General features: G+C 39.3%; 1 protein-coding gene across 6 annotated transcripts in view; it reads left to right on the forward strand.

Moving 5' to 3' along the window:
• The window catches only part of snx29 (sorting nexin 29), a gene marked incomplete at its 5' end in the record, with an annotated part of 85,837 nt that extends 62,799 nt beyond the window's left edge, over window positions 1-23,038 (forward strand). For 2 of the 6 annotated variants that reach the window (XR_013787756.1, XR_013787757.1), the window contains 4 exons: window positions 6,383-6,523; window positions 17,019-17,158; window positions 21,092-21,293; window positions 21,733-22,402. Coding sequence is in view for 3 of the 6 variants with exons in the window: in XM_079476381.1 (XP_079332507.1) it covers window positions 6,383-6,523; window positions 17,019-17,158; window positions 21,092-21,221 (411 nt within the window). Of the gene's footprint in view, window positions 1-4,550; window positions 4,613-6,382; window positions 6,524-17,018; window positions 17,159-21,091 lie in introns of those variants that run through there. The other 4 variants (XM_079476381.1, XM_079476380.1, XR_013787755.1 and 1 more) reach the window with 3 other exon arrangements.
• Between the last annotated feature and the right edge of the window lie 332 nt (window positions 23,039-23,370).

A 23,370-nucleotide genomic window follows, 5' to 3' on the forward strand; every position in this document is an offset into this window, starting at 1 on the left:
TTATTTACAGCGCAAAAGTTTGACTTTGCCACAGGATTTATTTCTTCCTTCAGACTTTAATAGGAATATCGCTGTCATTGCAACACACAAACTATAATGTTCAGCCCGAGCAATTACTGGATAAACGTATAAACATCGGCGCCAATTACAGTGCAGTTGACTCTAATTTGATTTAATTCTCCTTTTTTAATTTTCACTCGGATCTGTTTTGCCTCCATTTCTGCTTTAAGAATGGACCCGCACATTTTTTTAATCAGAGTCTGCAAATTAGTGCCCGCCTACCTGATGAAAATGCATTTAAAACACGTTCATATTTTAGAGAATGTAGTTAATATTTGTATAACTAATGGCTGATCTTATTCACCCGCGACCCACTCGCAATTAATCAGAATGTACTTGTTTTTATTACTTTACCCGCCCGATCCGCGGATTATCCGCAGCGGCCTCAGATTTATCCGCAATCCGCGCATCATTATTCTAAAATATTCCTAAATGGACAAAGTGCTCCACACAGTAGGGTTGCACGTGTACCGGTGCTACGGTAGCATCGCGAAGCTTTATCTTCAAAATACCCGCGATGCCTCTCTTTTTTTTAATAGAAGTACCATAGTTAATGTTGCATATTCGCATTAATATTTACATCTGCCTTTTAGCTGTGTTTATCTCCTAAATTAATGTGTGTTTTGAATGACTCGGCGAGAAAATTATAAAAATTAGCGTTTTGAAGGATTTGGTTAAATGATTCACTAACTGCACTTAAATGAAGCGTAATATTTCCCTTTATAAAGACTGCTGTATCAATGAAATGAAAGTTCCCATGTGAAAACTTATCTAGTGTGCTTTAGTATTTACTACAGTAAACTACTAAAGCTCATACTAGTGTTTTTGAGTCTTACCATAGTAAATATTTAACTTTACTACAGTATTTGCAACAATTTATCCAGTTACTGCAGTGAATACAACAACATATTCTAGTGCAAAGTATAATACAGTTTACTTTAGTCAATACAAAATGTTTACTCTAAATCTATGTTTTTTTGTATAGATTTGAATTATGAACATTTCACAACATCGTGATACTACTTGGTATCGAGATGCTTAAGCCGGGTTAGTATCGTAAGACATGTTTATTGTACTGTGACAACCCTACTACAGAGCACGTTTCGTAAATATGTTATTTTCTTCGGCTAATAAGCGAAAACATGACAACGTCTTTGTCCAGTATCAGCCGTCATAGTGGTTCGAAAAGGGCGGGGGAAGGATGCGCCGTAGGTCAGTTCGTCACTGTAGTGCAGTAGAACAGTGATGAGCTTCTGTGATTTTTACCTTAAGTGAAGAGCAGAACTTTCCCTTGGAATGGTATAACTTCAAAGATGGTACAGTTAATATTAAGAAGGTGAAGCAGTTTAATTGGGGAAATTGTGGTTGCTCTAGCCGCGAGAGTCCCGCCTTTTGTTAAATTATATTCTGTGGGACGGGCTCCTGACAGAGTGTTGTGAATTACTTGCTTACCCCCCGCGCATATGCAGCCGAGCTTTTCAACACAATTTGGATATTTCATCCCAAAACACTCAATATTTATTTGCTTCATGTCAGTCAAGACCTATATGACTCTTTACTCCATACAATCGAAGCCGATGGGTTCCATTGTTATTTGGTTTCCAACATTCTTCTTAATATTTTCCTGTGAATTTGGAATGAGATGAGTGTGAACGAGGAGAATATTTTTGCTTCTTTAAAAAACACATTTTATGGTACAAATGATGTCAGGTTTAATTGTTGGTAACTGTCGAAAACATGGCCACCAAGTGGGAAGATTTTCCTTGAAGACTTTCCTTTGTTTTATCTTAAAGTGAGCAAAGAGGATCAGAGTGGATTGTTACTGGAGTTAGTTTCCTGCTCAAAACTTTGGCAGCAATTTCAGTCGATTCCATTCTGTTCTATTCCAGCTAGAGTAGCATCGGGGACCGCAAGATTAAAGCTTGTTGACGACAATGAGTTAAATGAACCCAGCGGGGCATTGTGCGTTTTTCTTTTTGCACAAGAATGCAAAACATACCTTATTGGGCAAATTAGAATAATGCACATAATTCTAGTACTGTCTGAAAGACAAATCTCTCCAGTGAGCCCACAGCGGGAGTAGACCCCTGCACTCCCGCAGGCACTCTGACAGCTGTAGTTAAGCTGAATGGCTCGGCAGAGTATGTACGGAGTCTCTGTAAGTAGAGGAGTGTACCGCTCTCTCTCTGACATGAGGAGGCGTCTCCCCTGTATGATTTCACTGGAAATGGAAGGGGTCAAACAACAGCTTTTACCACAGCTGGGCACCTCCAATTAGACACTCTGCCAAAACCGACATTAACGCCCGGCATTCCATCTTCAGACCGATAGCATCCTGGCAGATACAGTGTAGGGCGTCTGAGCTGGAACCGAGACCGTGTGAGCGGCATGTGTGAGTTGCTCTGTGTCTTTTCCGTGCATCTCACGATATCTTTGTGAGAAAACACTTCCTCTCGCAATATGGATATAATGAGATATTGTAAATGCCTTTATAGCTGGGCAAAATATTAGCATCCTCCCCCAGGCTGACATTTGCTTTTAGTATGAATCATACACGGGCTGCTCTTTTCTTCCTCCATCATTGTTTCCAAAGATAAATGGCTTTTCCATTATGTCCATGGTGAAACAAATACAAGGCTGCTCAATTGAACTCATTGCTTAATGTTTTCCTGACAGTCCCAGATTAATGTAGTAGATTTTAATCTTACTATTTTACTTACCTTTTACCTAAATTGTGATTGTTAAAAACAAAAGCAAAATTAGTTTGGAGTCCTTGGTTCGGCAAGCATTACAATTTGTATTAATCGTACTGAGTTCATTATTTAATGAATGTTATTTCCTTCGTGAAAGAAATGAATGGCATATTTTTAGTTTCTGTATTTGGGCTGGGGTCAGTGCATCATTTGTAAATTCCGAGGTGCCGGAATAAGGGGGCGTTTTTCAGATGCGGCAATTTAGTGTGGTGGTGAGAAGTATCGGAATGTGCAATCTCTGTGGGGTTTTCTGTCTTAACTATTTAGATGTTTTGAAAATGCGCAGAAAATCTGTCAACCCAGGATCTGGCAACTCGGCATTCAAGTCTACGTACAGAGCTTTAATTATGTTTCTGTTTTGTGTCCTTTAGGGAAGTAAAAGTGAATATGATACACAAGGGATAATACACAGGCAGCCAGTTGTTATCGCAGAAATAAGCCACAACATTGGCTGAAGGGGCTTATTTCGCAGCCGGCTGTTTGTACACTTTCCCGCTTATTACACGGCTAATGTTACATGTTGCAATAGATTTATTAAAATTCAAATATTTTATTAGCTCATTTTTACCGAAGGCAGACCTTCCGTGCGGAAAGCTGTTTACTTTTAGATTTAAGGTAGAAAACTGTGTTCAAATGTCGAGAAAGGAAATTTGGTTTAATCATTTGTAAATATAATGTCATATATATTTTTAAAAGATATATTTATATTTAATTTGTCAAAAAAACGTATAACCACTGATAAACGTGTGTTATTAGGATTGAGAGGTTGTAATCTGGGAATAACGAACCTGCAAATGTTGCGACTGGCCAATCAGAATCAAGCATTCCAACGAGCCGTGTAAGGTGTGTAAAAAACACCTAAGGAAGGATCCCCAGTAATGTCGAGGGGTCAGAATATCATAGACTTGGGAATGAGCTCCTTTGACTCAGACCTGCAGGCGACCACGCATAACACCAAGCAAACTGCATAACATTGAAACAAAACCACCCCGGACCTGAATACAATAGTAACCATGTTGAAGATTTTACACTGCCAAGCATCACTTAAAATTTCTTCGAGGTTGTAGATAAATATGATGAAATGTTATTAAGGTTTTCCACTTTAATATTGGCTGTTTTCCTTGTCTGGCCTTTTCCAGTATTGAATTGACGTGCCTTGAAATTTTATTTAATTTGAAAATGGTTTTATTTTTGTCAAGAAAGAGTTGCTTTTCACCGAGAGCTCCGAGGATTCTTCAAACGCTTTTAGGAGAATTCATTTTTGATTATTGAGGTGGGATGTGATTACTCTTTAGAGGATGATTTGTTGCCATAAATATGTATGCTAATGAGACCGCCTCAATGGGATTATGATCGCTTTAACACACCGTCACTTTGTCATTTTGATTTCTAACAGTTAAAGCCATAAAACCTTTCCGGTTTGTGTGAGTGGTTTAGTGAGGATGTTCATCATTATGTGTCATAATCTGATTTCAATGAAATATTCCACTGATTAATATTTTAACAGATTTTGGAGGTTTAATCGTAAGGAGGATTTACACAAGGAAGTTACTATCAAGCTCATTTGTGAGGAGAATTCCATTTAATAAACATCCTACAGGCCTATTCACGAAAGCACCAATCCAAACTAAACTGAAATTGAGCACACGACCTATTAAGGATAATGGTTGGTAAAAGCGTAATAGCCTCCTGGTTGTGACTAATTCTTATTTGGTATTCTGCTACGTCTCTCTCCAGCACCAGAGCATACGGAATCTCCGACATCAATACTTGAATAAATTATGAAAAATGAATCACTGCCTGGCCATGTGGGATTTCCTTACAAAGAGAAAGGTTAGGATCGTGTTTTTCCCATAGTTTTACAGCCCGCAATGAGCGTACATTAGCATTTTATGTTGTTTGCCTATAGCCCCTTTATTGAGCATTTGGACCCGGAAACCGTATATGACCTTCCATATGTGGTGGAGTGCGATGTCAGACTAAACAACCGAATACTTCGTTGTTAAATTCTTCAAATTAGGTGAGATTTATAAAGGCGTTCTTGTTTTCTCCCAGTGCGCTATGGGGAAAGCTTTCAGGTGCCCTTTAGTTATCGATCTGGATCTCAGATCTGAGAGATGTTTTTCATCAGCCTCTTTGATCACTCATAGACACGCTTGCCTTCACACACACTTTTCAAACTTGCAGACATCTCACTAGGTTGCGGAACGACGCTGCGAATGAAAGAAAGTGCAAACGTTTTTAAGGCCGTTTGAGCTATTTTGCCAGCAGTTCAGGTTCGCGTGCCGGTTGCAATGACGCTCTGACATCAGAGTTTTTCACTGTCAGTGTGGCCTCACAGGTACTAACAGGCTGTCAGAGTTTAACCTCTCATGAGATCCTGTTACTAAAACCAGACATACACACACTGCTTACATCCCAGTGGACTGACTGCTGCCGGTTTAGGAGACTTTAGTGTGCTGTTTCACTGTGAGGCGGGACTTGCTTCAGAAATGTGATCCGGGCTTCTCTGTCCTGCTCTGAAGGATAAAGCAAGGCTTTGAAATAGAAACTTCTCCTTCGTCTTCCTCCTTTGAAATTGATGTTTACAATGAAACGGTTTGTAATATTCAAATTTATTAATATGAGAAAGTTGTACATGATAATATCAGTTACTTGAAAGGATGGTTTACCCAAAAAATATTTTTGTTCATCATTTATTCACCTTAATGGCTTTTCTGAACACAAAAGAAGATATTTTGAAGAATATTGGTAACCTAACAACATCGGTCCCCTTTGACTTCCATTGCATGGACACAAAACCAATGTGACATTTCTCAAAATATCTTACACAGAATAAAGAATTTGAATGATGTGAGGGTGAATACATACATTTTTATTTTTGAATGAACTATCCCTGCACCTTTAACAGTCTTCAAATATTAAAGTTCTAAAACATAAAATAATAACTGAATATACTGATAAACTAAAAATGTACAGTCGCAGAGTACAAGACAAAGACTAATCTGAATTAAAACAACAAACTGAAAAATAGCTTTAATATAATAATAATAATAATACATGCATTCAATTAAATTGTATCTATTTTTTAGTTCTTTTCTAAGCCCTTTTTCCAATGTGCATTGTTCCAGAATATTAAGTAGAATATTTTGTCATTTGGCAACCTTTCTAAGGTGGAATATAGTTATCTCTTCCAAACCTGTAAATAGTTTTTTTCATCTGTGAACACAAAAAAATAGGTTTTGAGAAATGTCTTAGTGGTTTTGTTTTTATACAGTGGAAATCAAAGCAGTCCAATGTTGTTTGTTTATCAAGGTTCTTCAAATAATTTGCTTTTATGTTTTGCAGAAGAAAGAAAGTCATACAGGTTTGAAATGACACGAGAATGAGTAAATGATAAAAGAATGTATGATCTTTTCCTTTTTCCCACCTTGTTATACCTTTTCAGCCATTGACTGTAATATTACATGAAATCTGGTTTTGACTTAAAATACATCACACACGCATAAATGCTTTGCTCTTATGCAATTTACTGTAATGGATGAAATATGTGCGTTCTGTTGTTTCAGGTATACATCAGGATCCTGGACAATGAGTGGAACGTGTATCGGCGGTATGCTGAGTTCAGAGCACTGCACAATAACCTGCGGTCGCAGTTCCCACTGGTTGACGCCTTCAATTTCCCGCCTAAGAAAGCCATCGGCAACAAGGTACAGCTGTTTCTCGTTCTGCATCTTGTACCTCAAACATGTGTTGCTATAATTAATCTTACGAAATACTGACAGAATCAAGTCAGTTTTGCATCAATTTTCCAGCATATTTAGTAAAAGAAAATCGGATACGGTTTAGCTCAGCGGTGCACAAAATGGCAAATAAAGCTAGCTTGTTCTTATAGAAAGTTTTTTTGGTACAAATATCAACGTGGCACTTTAAAGGTGGCCTTCAGATGATTTTTAGAAATTGACATGTTGGAACTACACTCTGATGGCTACCTTTCCAGCACTTTAATTTCATACTAGAGAACCTCGCAGACCAAGATTTTGAAGTATTGACATGTGGGGTTTAGGAAATTCTCATCCATTTATTTATATTCTTATCTAAAGTCCAATATCAATCACCATCAATCTTGCCACCCGGGGAGCTCCGTGCTATCGACAGATTTCCAGCTTTTCATATCTGAGGCTGATGCGCTCTTAGACTTTCGAATGGTGCGTATAAGAACCCGATTGCTCTCGCTGTGGTACTGTGTCCCGTGGTGCTGCCCTCTCTACCCCTGCTCTCATCAGCAGCATCAACGGGGCCCTGTATGTGCTAATGAGGATGGGCCACTCTGACAGCACTCTTGATTCCCTGTCCTTTCATTTTCCTCCTGTTTGCCTCTGTTCACCCAGGGGCTGGTAATTGGCTTGTGGCACCTCGCCCTCTTCCGCATGTGATTTGGAGAGTGTGCCAGCCAGAGCCGGTGGCCCCTGAGCAGCCCTTCAAAGGTAGACTTTTTAGAGCATGAAAGGCAGACCTAATTTACCGGGACCCAGACGGGCACTGCCAGCCTGTATCCCACCTCAAGGACAGCCAATCAAGAGTCAATCAACCCCAGGTCTGGCGTGTAGACAGCACGCTTTGTAAATGCTCGGAGCTTATTCGTTTTGCACTACCAGCAGTTGGTAGTTGGTCTCAGATCAAAATCTGGCTATTTTTAACCTCATGCTTGGGTTTTCTCTTGTTAGCATTAAGGAATGAGGCCGGTGATGTGAGTGATGATGAGTGTCAGCTGCGCATTGCACCGGTCTTGAATCTCTAACCGAGAAGCTCCGGGAGCATAAAAGGACGAGCGACAGGAGGGTACGACGAGAGAGGACCGGGACCAGGCCTGGACTTTGTTGTGTTTTAGTGTGTTTGTATGGCCGGCAGTCGACCGTGAGAGATTCGAGACTGGTGCAAAAAAAATTGCTATAATAGTAATATTATATTATATATAGATATATATTATATATAGATTGAGAAGATAATATTTAATCCTGTATTAAATAAACTTATAAGTAATATTTATTAATGCTCATTTTTATGTTGTATTATAATTTTAAAATATTCATCTGACTTAAAAAAAAAAACGAACAAAATATATCGTCAAATATTTGTTTACAAAGCATTCCGAAGGACCTACTGGAAAAAAATGTTGAGTCAATTGAATATGATAAGGCGACCATCACAAGCACTCAACACACAAGGACTGAAGTCGACTCACCTCCCAAAAGATTTGTCTATTACTACAATTGTATTTATTGTACACGTTTTTGACAAAAACTTGAGAATCTAATTCCACTAATTCCAGTCAACCAAATCTTTGTTAGAAACATGTTTAGTCTAATCTAAGTATATATAAAACAATAATTTGATCCTTCAACAAAAAATTCTGTTCACGTTACTTTATTATCTTTGTAGGGAGAACATTTTGGAAGAGGGATTTTTTTTTATAGTGTATGATTACTACTAGTTCAATATGAATACTGTGTGTAACTTCTTAAATTGATTGTCTGTTAAGCTTACGCTGCAAGTGATATGAGCACTTTTGTAAATTGCAATTATTTGCATGACAAATAATCCTCAGAAAAAATGTCACGATCTTGACAGGCTTATGCACGGTCTAGATATAGCTCGGTTGTGCTGATGCGCAGAATCCACGCACCTGCCTCTCTGTTCCTGTTTCTCAGAGCCGAAAGCTGCTAACTGCCTTCCGCTGTAGTTTCGGCAGCAACTTTGACATGCAAATTTAAAGTGGAGTGTGGAAGCCCCGAGGGCTCCGTTTCAACAAGAAAGCAGGAGAGAAAAGGGTGCGTAGAGAGCGGGCTTTTAAATCGAAATGATGGCAGCTGTGCAGGTTTGATGGCAACAGGGCTTTTGTTGGTAATCGGCCCCGTTGAGATTAGCTGCGTGTAGTCGTTAATTCAGTTGTTATTATGCTGGAGCTTGGTGGCGGTTCGTAAAAACAGGGCCAGATTCTCTTTCTTTGTGATACGCACCATTGCGTGTAGCAGATCCTTAGTCGAGTTTTTGAGTGTCCTTAGACAGGTTCAATTATTATGTTTGATAATTGATTTTAGATTTATTGAGTGGCTCGTATAGGTGGACAGATAATATACAATACAAACAGAATAGTTATTATTATTATGATTACATCCTGTATGCAAGGACCTAGGCAAGATTATTAAAATGGATTATTAAAAGATATAAAAATAACAACAATAAGAACAATGCATATTGAATTTGTTATATGCTATTTTTACCTATTTAATAATGTTTTGCACTTCATATAATACATTAACATTTACATTTAGTCATTTGGCAGACGCTTTTATCCAAAGCAATTATAACAACATAGGCAACAAAATACATAAGTGCATCAAAACTAGTCCATTAAAGCCTAGCACAGTATACAAAGCTAAGAAAGGTGAGGTTAGTATTTCTTTTTTTTTAAGAAGGAAAGGGTAAAGAATTAGGATAAATCAATCGGAGACGTGTTGACGGAAGAGATGCGTTTTTTAAAGATGGCAACCGAGTCTGCTGATCTTGTAGCAGCTGGTAGATCATTCCACCAATGTGGAACAGATGCAGAGAAGGTACGGGAGAGTGACTTTTTTCGTTTTTGGGATGGTACCACTAGTCGTTGTTTCTTTGCAGACCGCAGTGATCTGGCAGGAACATAGATCTGCATTAGCGAGTGGAGATACGATGGTGCGGACCCGGTGGTGGTCTTATAGGCGAGGAGCATAGCTTTGAACTTTATGCGGGCGGCAACAGGGAGCCAGTGTAACCTGTTGAAGAGCGGAGTTAAATGCATTGAAGACCACTCTTGCCGCCGCATTCTGGATCATCTGGAGAGGTTTGATTGTGCAAGCAGGAAGTCCAGCCAGAAGCGCATTGCAATAATCCAGTTTGGACAGGACAAGAGCCTGGACTAGGACTTGCGTAGAGTGCTCCGATAGGAAAGGTCTAATTTTCCTAATGTTGTAGAGGATGAATCTACAGGACCGGGTGGTGCTGGCAACATTTCTTGTGAGGTTAAGCCGATCATCGATTACCACCGCCAGGTTTCTGGCTGTGCTGGACGGTGTGATAGTTGATATAGTCTTGGTGTGTGGAAAAAAATGTTTATTTACAAAGATTTGTACATACAGAAATGTGTACACATAGAAATTAAAATTCTGTCATCATTTACTCACCATCTTGTCATTTCAAACCTGTTTGACTTTTGTTCTTCTGCAGAACACAAAAAAAGATATTTGAAGAACGTTGGTGACCATAAGACGGCGTTACCCATTCACACCCATTCAAAACCAATGCAAGTCACAGAGTATACCGTTGTTTGGTTACCAACATTTTCATTTTAACGTGAACTACCTCTTTAACCCTTGTGTTTGGTTTAGACCTCATGCTGTTTATCGCCTGTAGTATGTACGTGTTTTCAAGAATTTATCTGAATGTAAAAGCACTCCCTCAAAATTGAAGGGCCCTCTATTTGTTTTGCTCTTTTTACAGAAGTGTTAGCTTTAGTGAAGTGCATGTACAACATATTGCATGTGGTTTCTTGCCTGAATGTTCTCTTTCTCGCTCTTTTTACAGTGTGTTTGATGTCTTTTGGTCGTGAGAGACCATACTGTAATCTTGCCTCACTGAACTTAAAGCCGACTTTGAACTTCCTGCAGAAGCGTGCTCTCCTCAGGCTTGATTCTGGGGCGCTTGTAACATTGACTAGAGTAATGATGGGAAATGCAAATAGCGCCTTGGTTTAAGAGATCTTTCCAGACTCTTTGAAAGTGTGTGCTCCTGATCTTCTGTACTTGGATGAAATTGAGACCTTGCCTTGTGTAATCTGCATCTGAAAGTCTCTTATCGCTCGTCTCATCATTCAGCTTGAGACACCAGCTTGTGGAATTACCCTTACAGGTCCTTTAACTTATAAAATAAACAACACTAGGCCTGCTCTTGCATCTGCTTTGATAATTTGACTGTATAACGTAAATATATTTTCAGAAACTGTTTTATTTTTTCCAAATATAAATATAAAACATTTCTTCTGTGTGCAGTAAACAGTACACAACAATACAATTCAAGTTACTTAAAGGGGCTGTGTGTAATATTCAGGAGGATCTATTGAGAAAAATGCAATATACATAACTATGTCTTCAGAGATGTATAGTCCTTAAGTAATGAAGTGTTATGTTTTTATTACCTTAGAATGAGCTTTTTCTATCTACATACACCACTGGCCCCCTTACATGGAATTCGCCATGTTGTTTCTACAGAAGCCCTAAATGGACAAACTGCACTAGTGTGTTTCGTAAATACATTATCTCCTTTGGCTGAGAAGCAAAAACACGACGACATGTTAGTTCTGTGTCAGCCTCCGTAGTGCTTCGACAGGGAGGGGTGGGGTGATCCGTTGGTTGCAATTCACAACCTCACCACTAATGCCCCTAAAACCTTGCACAAATTTTGCACTACTGTCATAAAATTCTGTGATTTGTCATTGTCATTGATCTTGGAATATGAATTTGGTATCTTGTTGTTGATCTTCGTCTGTGACTTCATCCGCTCGAGGCATGTCACACCCCTCGGTGCTCAGCCATCCTGACAGCTCTTAAACAGCTGATTTGTCAGAGGCTCTCCGGACTAAATGCTAAATGCTCTCCAGCCCTCCTGTCAAATGTGCCCTGACTACCAAGCAGAGCTGTGCTGAACCCGGCCAACCAAGTGAAGAATGATGATATCAAAGAGAAGCGACTGTCAGCACACCAGTCAAAATGTCAACTCATGAGCTCCTCAGCTACGCTTTTATTTCTTTCATAGCTACGTTGAAATATACAGGACGCATATGAGGCTGTGATTTGAACTCTTTTTAAGGAAGAGCTGAACTTAAAGGGATAGTTCACCCAGAAATCTAGTCTGTATGACTTTCTTTCTTCAGAAGAACGCAGAATATATTTTGAAGAATGTTGGTAACCGAACAACGGTGTTGTCAACCATTGACTTCCATTGTTTTTGGGTACTGCCATTTTTTACTCGCCAACATTCTTCTTTTTAGAATTTGTGATATTTGTGAATTCTTGCTTCATTTGGTGTTTGTGGAACACGAGTCCCAGCCTCATTTCAAAGATACCAGCTCAGCCTACCTGACCCACTCTTAAACCTCATTTTTAAGATGGTCTTTGGTAAACTGCAGTTAGGTTTCAGGAGTACATTCACAGCAATGGCACTGACTGATAGATTTACACATGGGTTGTTTTAAGGCATATTAAAAACACCACATAAATACATCAATTAAGATTAAAAATTAGATTTTCACCACAGGGGGGGTTTGAAAGACATCCATTTTTTATATGGGCAAAACCACATGGGAAATTTAGATATGAATATGTACATCTTATGTGATTCTACGCACATTTTTAATGAAGTAAGCCCCCGGTGTGATCATTTACTATAGATACAGTAGACTGTAGGAAAATTGAAAAACTTTGAAAGTTGTTGACGTCCACATTTTGCACATATTGTTCATTACATATCTGGTCTCCAGGGAAAATGAACGGAACCCTGAAAATTCTCATGACCCACATTTGCAATGATTGAGAAAAGTAAATATTCATGTTTCCTTATGCTTTGAGGCAGTTAGTGTGAGATCTTCAGCGCAGCTGGGATGCACAGATGTAGAGAGAGATGATACTCTACTACTGTACATAGCCACTGGCCAGAATGCTTTTGGAGGTTCGGAGGGGCTGCGAGTGAAGACTTGACATAGTCTTAAAGGGACAGATCACCCAAAAATAAAAATGATGTCTTCATTAACTCACCCTCACGTTGTTCGTAATCGGTAATCATTTCTTTGTTCTGATATACACCGAGGAAAATATCTGGAAGAATGCTTGTAACCAAACAGTTCTTGGCCACCATTGACTACCGTAGTAGGGAAAAACAATTGAGAGAGAGAGAGCTTTCATACGTGGGCGAACTGTTCTTCAGTCATTTCACTCTGTTTCTAAGACTTTGTGAGTTTTAGACCACTTCTTTTCAGCCGCTTGCTGTGCGCTGAATTATTCACAAATCTTCTGCAGGTCCACACAAATTTACTGACCCATTTGTTCTAATCCATGGCTTCATTCCAGACCTTGTTCATGACATTAGTAACCGTATTCTTTTTTAAAGACCAAGAGCGCAGACGGCTCTTGGTTCGCATCGCACGGTCATTATTGTACCGGCTTCCTGCGTCGTACATTATTGATTTCCCCACCATTTAGCTTCAACAAAAGGTTGAAGGAAGCATAGAAAAAGTAGACCGTCTGTTGTCTGTTTGGGCTTCATCTGCACAGCTTAAATTGAACTGCTGCGCATTATCTTTGCATTAAAGATGACAGCCCTGGGAGAATGTGACCCGTTCTCATTAATGCAGTGTTTGCCATTTCTGCTTTCCCAAGTCAAAGTGAATAAATTATGACTCCTGGATTTTGTTTGCATATGCAACATGCCTTGTGCGTGCAGGTTTTTTTCTTGCTTCAACGTGCAGGAGAACATGCGTGAAATCCATGTGATCCCTCATGCGTCGCTTGGCAGGTGGTTCTTAAGGAAGCTTGTGTAATCCTTCAGTTGCTCCGTCTTGCCCTCATTCTGGAAATTCCGTTTTTTATTTTGCAAGATTTGTGTATTGGAAAGGAGGCAAGAAAACCTTTTGTACAAAAGCGTTTACATGGCCCAAATGTCATGCATTTGACATTGTTTTTAGTACAAATGTTTTTTAAATTCTCTTGTATATTATGATGGGTTTTGTTGGTTTTCACTGTACCAGCTTTGACCACACTTCGCTTTGTCGTTCAAATCTGTACACGTGTCCATAAATACAGCACACGTGATATATACAAGACCTAACACAGGCATAATGCTCGTCGCTCCAGCTGGCTAAAGCCATGTCCTCCTGCAGACAATAGCTTGTGAAGATGGAGAAGCACTTTAGCAGGTCTTTACTGGCTATAATGGAAGCGTCTGGCAGAGATTTTTTTCTGTGTCTGAGAGAGATGGCAGAATGGTGCTTTGAGTTATTTGGAGAGGAGCCCGCCGTTTACGAAAAGTAACAAAACTGGCTCGAAGCGGCACTCAGCGAAGACTGTTTTCCAGAGAAACACTCCATTCTATTTGGCTGGGGTGATCGCTTGTTGGTTTTGTCGCGAGTTGTTTGTGCGAATCGCGGGCGTGTTGTTTGCCTTAGCACATCGTTGGAACATCTTACTGTGGACAGAAGTGGCTAAAAACACCAGTTGTATCACACTTGCAATAAGACTCTGGTTGTGCGACTGTGGTTTTTTTGGGAATGTATTTCTCGTCAGTAAGGATATACAGCCACGGAAAAAAATTAAGAGACCGTTTTTCTAAATATACGTATGTGGTAAGGTTCAAATGCAAATTTTTGTTTAATTCTGTAAACTCCTAACTAATCTCCCAATTTTCAAATAGAAATTTATTTGTGCATTTATTGCAAGAAAGGAAAACAGGAGAAACTACTCAAAATAACAGAAAAAGATGCTCTGTTTTTTCAGACCTCAAATACTGCAAAGAAATAAAAAGTTCATATTCCCTTTTAAGCATTTCCACAGTAATATTGGTCACACTTTATTTTAAGGTCGAATTTTCGCCATTTACAAACCATTAATATGACTTTCGCCTCACGATCCTTATTAATATTTAGTAAGGTAGTTGTTAGGTTTAGTTATTGGGTAGAATATGATCATGCTTTATATGTACTCATAAACAGCCAATATGCTTATAAAATGCATGCTGATTAGCAACGACTTAATTGTGAGTATTAGTGCCTGTAGTAAAGTGTTACAGCAATATTTCTACATGTACTTAAGAAAAGTAAAAAAAATGTGTATGTGATAACCTCAGATTTTATCACAGTTTTCCTGTGGCTTGTCATGCTGTCAGTCTTTCACATTGCTGTTGAATGACGTTGTCACTCCTGAGGTTTGATTTTGTTAAAATTCAACAGACACTGGACTGGAATGACCACAACACATCTAGAAATGATGATTTGAAATGAACATTTGCAGTGGTCTCATTTTCTCTTATGCTATATTTGGCTTGCTATATCATGCTAAAGTCCGAAGCCTGAATAGCGGTTGAGCGACACCTAATGCTTAGGCGTGAAATGTATTCTCCATCAGCACCATCTACCGTGCGGGCGTCAGATAGTAAAAAGCGAACATTCGTTTTGTCATTAATATGAAAACTGGTTTTGTCAGGTATTCGTTTTACTTTTTCGCATCTCCCGCAATCTGAACTTGCCTTTAGTCAGTTTTCCAGTTTGGCTTGGTATGTTAACAGTTTCACACCGTTCATCCTGATTTCATTGAAACACCGGTGTTGGATGACATTTTTACTTCTGCTGCTTCATCTACCTTTTTGCTTAGTTGGGACACGACTTGCTCGATCTAGTAATGAGCAAAACCCTGAAACAGAATCATGAACATGTCACAATGTAATGCCTTTTCAGGTAAAAGTCTAGTATTATATTTAGTATAAAATAATTTAGTGTGACCTCCCTTAACACTTAGAACATCTTGAACTCTTTTGAGATTTCCTGAGGTCATTAAATATAATAAGATATTAGGGATCCATTACACTTTTAAGAGGAGTATAAAATACTGTAGAACATTTTTCATAATTTTTTATTATAAGTAAATACTTATAAAATAAGTAAATCAATCATTTTAGGTAAACAAAGTGCTTGTTGTCACGGTTCACATCTCTTCACTTTGAAGAAGGCTCTGAGATGATGTGGGCATTAAATCAGCCTTGGCAGGCACGGCCCTCACGGGTAAGCTAATCTGACAGCAGTGATCTCCACCACATATCCCATATCATAATCAACTTTTATGCCTTTTCATGCCTGTTGACGATGAATCACCATTAGAACTTGATGCCCTGACAGTGCACCAATGCTGAGATGCAGGGTGACAGCGGTTCAGATGGCACACAAACGCAAGTTCACTCTCACACACTTAATCGGGTGATTGAGCGGTCGCCCTCTGATAGAACAGAGATGTAGTCATCTTCTTTATGCACACAACACATGACCGATGTCCCACACACACCTAGAGGTGAGAACGGGAGCATCAGGGCCAATTAATCAGCCATCAAGGGGACATAAATAACATATTAATCTCTCTCACTCAACGTTTCTCGTTCTATCTCATTTGCTTTTGATGTCACCCCCGCCACAGAACTGACTTTGATCTGGTTATCCATCAGCTTAAAATGCTGGGCAACGTCAGGATGTTGTGATGCTGTAAATTCTGAAAGAAAAAAAGAGATGGAATAATGAATTTATTTTATGTAAGCAGTTCAAACCCTCAACTAACAATAGTGTTTGATCTTGGAAAAATAAAAACATTTACATGTGTGCATTTGGCGGATGCTTTTATCCAAAGCAAGTACATTGCATTCAAGGTATACCCATATGGCATAAGGTTGTATTTGTTAACAATTATGCACAAATGAACAAATGTACCTTGAACTAACTCGAATAATTATATTGATATTAACTTACATCCCAAATAGTGCTGGAATAGTGCGGTGCATCCAAATATTAGCATAGTGGGTGGAGCCAACAATTTGTTGATGTCTTGCTGATGGATTTATCGGAAACAAACACTGGCCCGACGTTAACTTCCAGTCAGTCTTACGTTATAAAACAACAATTGATTTTATATTTAATGTATTATACGAGTGTTCATTCATATTTCATTGTATATTAATTGTAATAAATACAAATTGAAACTACTCAAAAGTTATTGATTCATTGCAGAGGTCTAACGGAATTTACGTTTGGGCCACAAAACCGCTTTTAGGCCGGGTATTGAACATGAATTTGCCTGTGATGTCACAAATCCAACAATATCGATATAGTTTTGGGAGCTGGATTACAAAAATGCTTTTTTGATGATGAGGAGGACATCAATTAATCAATGAATGTTAACAAGACATCTTGTATGTCAAAAGCTCATGGAAAATGTGATTCTTCATACCAACATTACTCCTTTTAGTTGGAGATTTCAGTTATTTGAGCTGGTGAACAAAGAACAAACATGATTTGCCAGTGTTCAGGAACTGTACCCTGCAGCAAACATAGCTCTGTGTGTGTTTGTGTGTGCGTGTTTGCAGGATGCCAAGTTCGTAGAAGAAAGGAGGAAACAGCTGCAGTCTTACCTGCGTATGGTTATGAACAAACTGATCCAGACACTGCCTGAAATCACTGCCCAGCCCACCAAGGAGACCTTACTGCAGCTGCTGCCTTTCTGCCAGTGAGTAGATGCAAACATTCACATGCATTAACCATCAGAGACATGCAGCACAACTCCATGAACTCTAGAAAATGAACTGTCTTGAACTGAAATTTTGTGCTTTGGTGTGAGATACAGCGTCCAGTCCAGTCAAACTTTCAGATGCTACAAATGCATTCTGAAGGAAGGAATAGAAGCAGCGGGTTAGGATCTGAAATGCTTTTGTGCATCATTGCTTTGCCATTGATGCCTGATCCAGATGCCTGAAGCTGATTTTTAAAGTGCTAAACATGTTTATTTATCATGATAACTGAACAAGAAGGTTGTATTTGTTACCATTAGTTAGTGCATTCGCTAACATCAATTAACAATGAACAATACAGCATTTTTTCATCTTAGTTCATGGTCATTTCAGCATTTACAAATACATTTTTAATATTAGTTAATACACCATGAACTACCCTGAAGAATTGTATTGACATTAACTAACATTAGTTAAATTATATTGCTCACTGTAAGTTCATGTTAGTAAGTTTGTTGCATTTACTGATGTAAACAAATACAACCCTATTGTAAATGGTCACCCAAATCACGTTTGCATGGTTAGTTGGCTTTTGCTTAAAACAAAAAGCATTTAAAAGATTTAAGAGGCACCAGTGAACACAAACATGAGTCAAAACCCAGCATCTCCAAACTGTTTTGTAACAGGAAATTCGATTTGTCAGAGACCAGTCACTTCCTGGATTTCACCGTCTAATTGTCTATTTCAGTTGGCTCGTGGATCGATCAGCTCTCAGACTTTCTTTCACGCGCTGCATCTCATAGGTTTATTGTTAGTCCCGCGTCTGCCGGTGTGACCCAATTACAAACAGGAAATTAATGAAAACTCATTTAAGCTTTACATCAAATCTGATTTAATTAAAAGAAAACCTTGGGGCAAGATAATGGCTTCTGCTTGGCCATGACCAGAGATAATTTGCGTGCCGTGGACGGATGAATCCAGCTGGTGGAGAAAGTTGGACGCGGTGTGCGAGCTACGTCGGCAGATTTACTAAGAGCGTCATGTTTTATCACTAATGCAGTCCTGCTGGCAGTAGTTTAAGATGCGTTATTTATCTTCAAGTCATTTAAAAACTGCGTTTACTCTTCATAAATGTTACAACCTTAGCTTTGTATACTGTGGTCGACAATATGTGACCAGTTTTACTGCACTTATGCTTTTTGTTGTCCGTATGTTTGGCCAATTGCTTCCATTGTTTGTCACACATGTAAATGTTTTTCTGTCAAATCAGTTCACGAATGTGATTTATGTGATTAACGTTTTCGCTCTTTCTGTTCCTGTGTTTTGGAAGCTGCATTCAAACCAGGAATGGCTGTTCCTGCCATTGAAACACATTGGTGATAGTAAATACGTGCTAATGAATCTTCCTCCTGGCAAACAGACAGTGGAAAGCTGTCACACAGGGGTTACAGTGACTGAACACTGCCAACGTTGAAATCCTTTCATGTTGAAACAGCTTTTGTGTGCCATTCCTGGCATCACCGCCACCTTTGTCTGAGTTTATTTTTTGAAAGACCTTCTTGTGAGGAGGTTTTTGTGGAACGATTTTCAACTCTGCCTTTGAAATGGAAGACACTTGGGGTCTTTGCGTCTTTACAGTACCGCTTCAAAGAGCCGAGGAGGTCTCCGCAGAGGTGGTCTCACAAGGGAGTATCGAGTTGTGAGAGGGACAGCATCCGGTAATCCTCGATTCAGTTTCCAGGCGACAGGCTCGATTCAAAATGCGCTTCTTAGATATTACCCGTCTAAAACCTCAACAAGAAGCCTCCCCGGGGGAGCTGAAGAGAAAAGATGGACACCGTGTTCCATCGGTAAATGAAGACCTGAGTCTTTGTTCTTAGAGATTATGTAACGTAAGGAGCGGCCACTGTTTAGACTGCGAATCAGCGTTCTGCCACGTGAACTGGCTGAAAACTGCCTGCTTGCATGTGTGTGTATTCTCATTTTTGAGGAGCTGTGGCGGATGGATGGATTTACTGGTAGGGGGCATTGCAACACCGCACTTACCTGCTTCTGACTTCTTCCCCACTGCTCAGACTTGATTGAAAGCTGCTCAGCACTTCATTCTTTCCCGTTGTCTATTACTCCCTGCCCAACCGTTTTCATTTTCTGCCTCTTTTTTTTGTATCTCAGCCCTGTGCCCAATATGACAGCAGCAGCACTGCGGATGCACATCATGGTGTTTGGCTGCGGGTTGCATAACTGCACTTCAGCCTTACGTTCGAATTGAATTTCCTTTGGAAATGTTTTTGTCGAGTGTGATCAGTACGGCTAAGTTTGCTTTCAATAGATTACCCATCATGCTTTGCAACGATGCTGTGATTTTTTTTTTCTAAGATGAACACCCACCAAAGGTTTTTCTTCAATGTTAATGGATCCAGCAAGAGGCACATTTCGACGACCCAAACAGTTGTCATACTTGTAAAGTATGTAAAACACACAGCATTGATGTGTGGATTAAGTTGCCGTTCTTTTCAAACCTCATGGCAGAAACAAAGACATTTTTGATGCCTTTGTCTTTTAGGTTGGTTATGATTCTCAGTTGGACAGTGCTGTGGTGAATCTGTGAGATATTGTCACCCGGGGCGACAGTGTTCTTCAGAAAGCACTCTGATTGTCTGTCCCCCATCCTCGGGCGTCTCCGTTCCCTCCGCATTTAAAATGATTTGTAAGCTAGCAGGTTGCTTTCTCCAAGCACCTCCTGTGCTGCCCCTAACACATCTCATAGCGTTTGTTTGCCGGTGAATGTATAACCTGCTGGAAGGTGTAACGTTGTACACAGGTGATGCAAGAGTGAAAACGCTTTTACACAAATTGTCACGAATCATTTCTTTGTTTTGTCATTGTAGTGTATGGAGTGTAGAAAAAATGTATTTAAAGTATTTGAACGCAGAGTAGCAATATGTGAAAAAATATAGGGGTATGAATACTTAAGCAAAGCTACTGTATATAAATAATAATGGTCTTTATACTACAGATGCACCAATATATCTGCCTATAATCTGTATCGTTTGAGAAACTATATTTTTCGCACTATCGATATAAGGTCCGATATATACTATCAAACAAAAGAGGAAAATGCAATGAATTTGTGCTTTGCATAGTAGATGTTAAGAAACATCATCCGTTTGATGTTCAATATTAACAGTCATTATATGAATTAATAACATTCAAAAGTTAAGAAATATTCAGAATACTGAATAATCTACTTATCGGTGTCGGCGGAGAAATGTATTATCGTTTATCGCTACTTTAAACCACACCTCGATTTGCAACAGTACGCTTGTAATATTTTTTTTTTCTTTATTACTTTTAACTCGTTTAAAAATAAAGACGTTGAATAACCTGCAATTTTATGTTTTAAACAAACATGACTCTTTTTAGGCAAAAGTTACATATTGCAGCTTTATAGGACAATAGCTACTTCAGGGTTTTTGCAGAAAATTATGCAAAATGTTCCGCAAATGCCATCTTAAAGGATTAAGAGAAAGTGTTCTCCTCTTGTGTTACCGAGCCACTGCTGTGTGTATAGATGCTGACCCTGACCCGACCCCATCTGATGTCCATATAGCCCTCAGGACTCACGTACATACTCTTTCAGCCTCGGGTGTTGTCCGCTTTGTGCCGAACCTATAGACTTATTCCGGTTTAATCACCAGTAATGTGTGTCTCTGTGCTGCCTGCAAGGTTGTTAGAAAAGAATTTGGTTTGCAGAAAGCTTGTTTCATTGTTTATTTACCTACTGCAGAGACTCTGGCATGTAACATTTAGTCAATGTAAGAGAACAGAAAACATCTCTGAACTGTTGTTTCCTTCACTTCAGTTAAACATTTAGGTGCCTGGTGGAAATCTGGTGTTTTTTCAAATGCATTACAGTGTTTGTGTTCTAATAGGGACACCCCAGCGGCCAGCGAGAGTGGAAACAAAACTGCCCGATCCAAAGCCTCCGGCAGATTCCCCAGACTGGGTCGAAACTCGGGTCGAGAAACCCGCAACCCTGAACCCCAGAGTGGAGACCTTTAACCTCTGATGCGCAGGATCGACTGCCGGCTTCTAGAACTTCAGAGTGAAGTATCCGAGGAAGTTGTGCAAGAGGTACGAAGATTTCCCACAATCCTCGGAGCTCATTAGTATGGCTGTACTGAATCCAGAACCCTCTCTTCTATTATGGATGTACAAACACCGCAGTTGGCAAAATCAACAATGTTGCAGAAGGGAAAATTTGGCACGTGTATGTTTAGTGGTGAAACTTTGAGTTACTATTGTGCCTAGCGATTTATAGCAGATGTTGTTTTGGGCAAGAGCCAGGATGTACTTTTTACTGCAGTGACATGAAACTTTTATGAGGCTGCGATGAGAATCGTGGTACAGTATCATCTAGAAATAACTTGCACATCATTATGCTTTCATTTATGACTTGACTGGAGGGACTTTTTCATTTGTATACATTTTGTTACCACACTTTGCCTATTTTTTATGACTGCATTATTATACATGTAGAAAACAATCACTCTCAACCCTCTCCCTTATGTAGATGTTGCTTCTGATTTACATCCACAGTAAATCAGCAAGTCAGCCTTGAATGTCTTTCGACGGTCAAAATGTGATGAAATGCTTGCAAAGAATTAGACGGGTCTCCTGTGTGACGGAGCCTTTGTCTCTCTGACCCTGAGAAGCTTTCATTGGAAATTTCCTGGGCAGCCATTATCCTCTATGACCTGAGAGAGAACTACGGGAGCAGGCGGGCGATCCGCATTGTGCCAAATGAACAGGAGAGATTTTCCTAGCGGGGAGCCAATGCTGAATGACCGAGGAAATAAGTTTGCCCTATTTTAACTCGAAGCACAATAAAGATCGGCCAACATTAAGAATAAATCGTTTTTATGATTCTTCACAAATGTGTTTTGTAAAACAAAAGGTCATGGGGAGGGGAGGATACATGAAACGCATAAATTGTCCTCGAACAGATGTACAGTATTAGAATTGCCTTCTGTCGCATAGCAGGCTCACGCAGATCAGTTTTATTGTGTGCTTTCCATGTATGTCTGTTCACACTCTTCGTACAGTAGGAGTAAGCAACTGTATATGATGTTTTTTAAGCAAACCTTTCTGTCCTAAGTTGGTGTGAAGGGAACAAGCTGAATCGCAGAGCCACTGCCGGCAGCCTTAGAGCTTTCTGAATACATTAATAAATACACAAGTACAAACACACGTTCAGGTTGTGTGTCATATTTGTATGGGATGCAGATTTTTGATGGAGGTGGTAAAGCAAACGTTGGGGGTGTGTTTGTCCTATAAGGGTTGTGTTAATTCAACTGGACTTTAACCTTAATTGGTTAGTCGACAAATAAACTGTGAATGTTTCCCATGGTGTGACAGCAAAAATGTCAAAAACAAATAATAATATTATGTGATTTTACATCATTTATATTCTTTGTCTCCTCTCCACAAATAAGCTGTGTATGGTGGGTGTTCTGGCGCAATATGGCTGCCGGCGTCGGATGCTGCACATTGGTGGTGGTTGCGGAGATTCAAAAATGTAACACCAAATTTGCAAAAACTTTAACTAAAATGAACATAACTGTGAATCTAGAAACAAAATACAATTTTAATTTGATGATTCGATAAAGAGGTAAGAAAAGACATCGTGAGCAGTCTTTTAAAGTTGGTTTTGCAACTTTAACTTTTACACCTAAGATCTTCCATCATTTAAAAATTGCCAGGAAACAGCAGTGTTTGCATAACAGTTTCCAAGTTTCAAAAGGTTTTCAAGTTTGTCTCTTTGACTTATTCTGTGTGAAATAAATGGTGCTAGAAAGGCACTACATTTCAGTATGCAGAAAGAAGGACGATTACTATTTGCAACTCATTAATCAAACATTTGGATGTTGTTGATGTTGGTTACATTTTAATGAAGTTCATGAAGTGGAAATTTACATTTTCGAACTTACATAAAACAACTAAATGTGTGGCACACCTAAGGCAGATATTCTCTCTAAAACAAAGTTTGAATTGAGTCTGTACTTGAAGAATTCTTTATAAGCTTTTCAGTTATCACAAGATCTATAGTGTGGTCTCAGCAAAACACCATTTAATCAAAGTCTTTGTGGACATTACTAGGCAACATTCAGACTACCTAAAAAACATTCTGGTTTTCCAAAGGTCCATGTAT

Source organism: Barbatula barbatula (genome assembly GCF_947034865.1).
Source record: "Barbatula barbatula genome assembly, chromosome: 16".
NCBI lineage: Eukaryota > Metazoa > Chordata > Actinopteri > Cypriniformes > Nemacheilidae > Barbatula > Barbatula barbatula.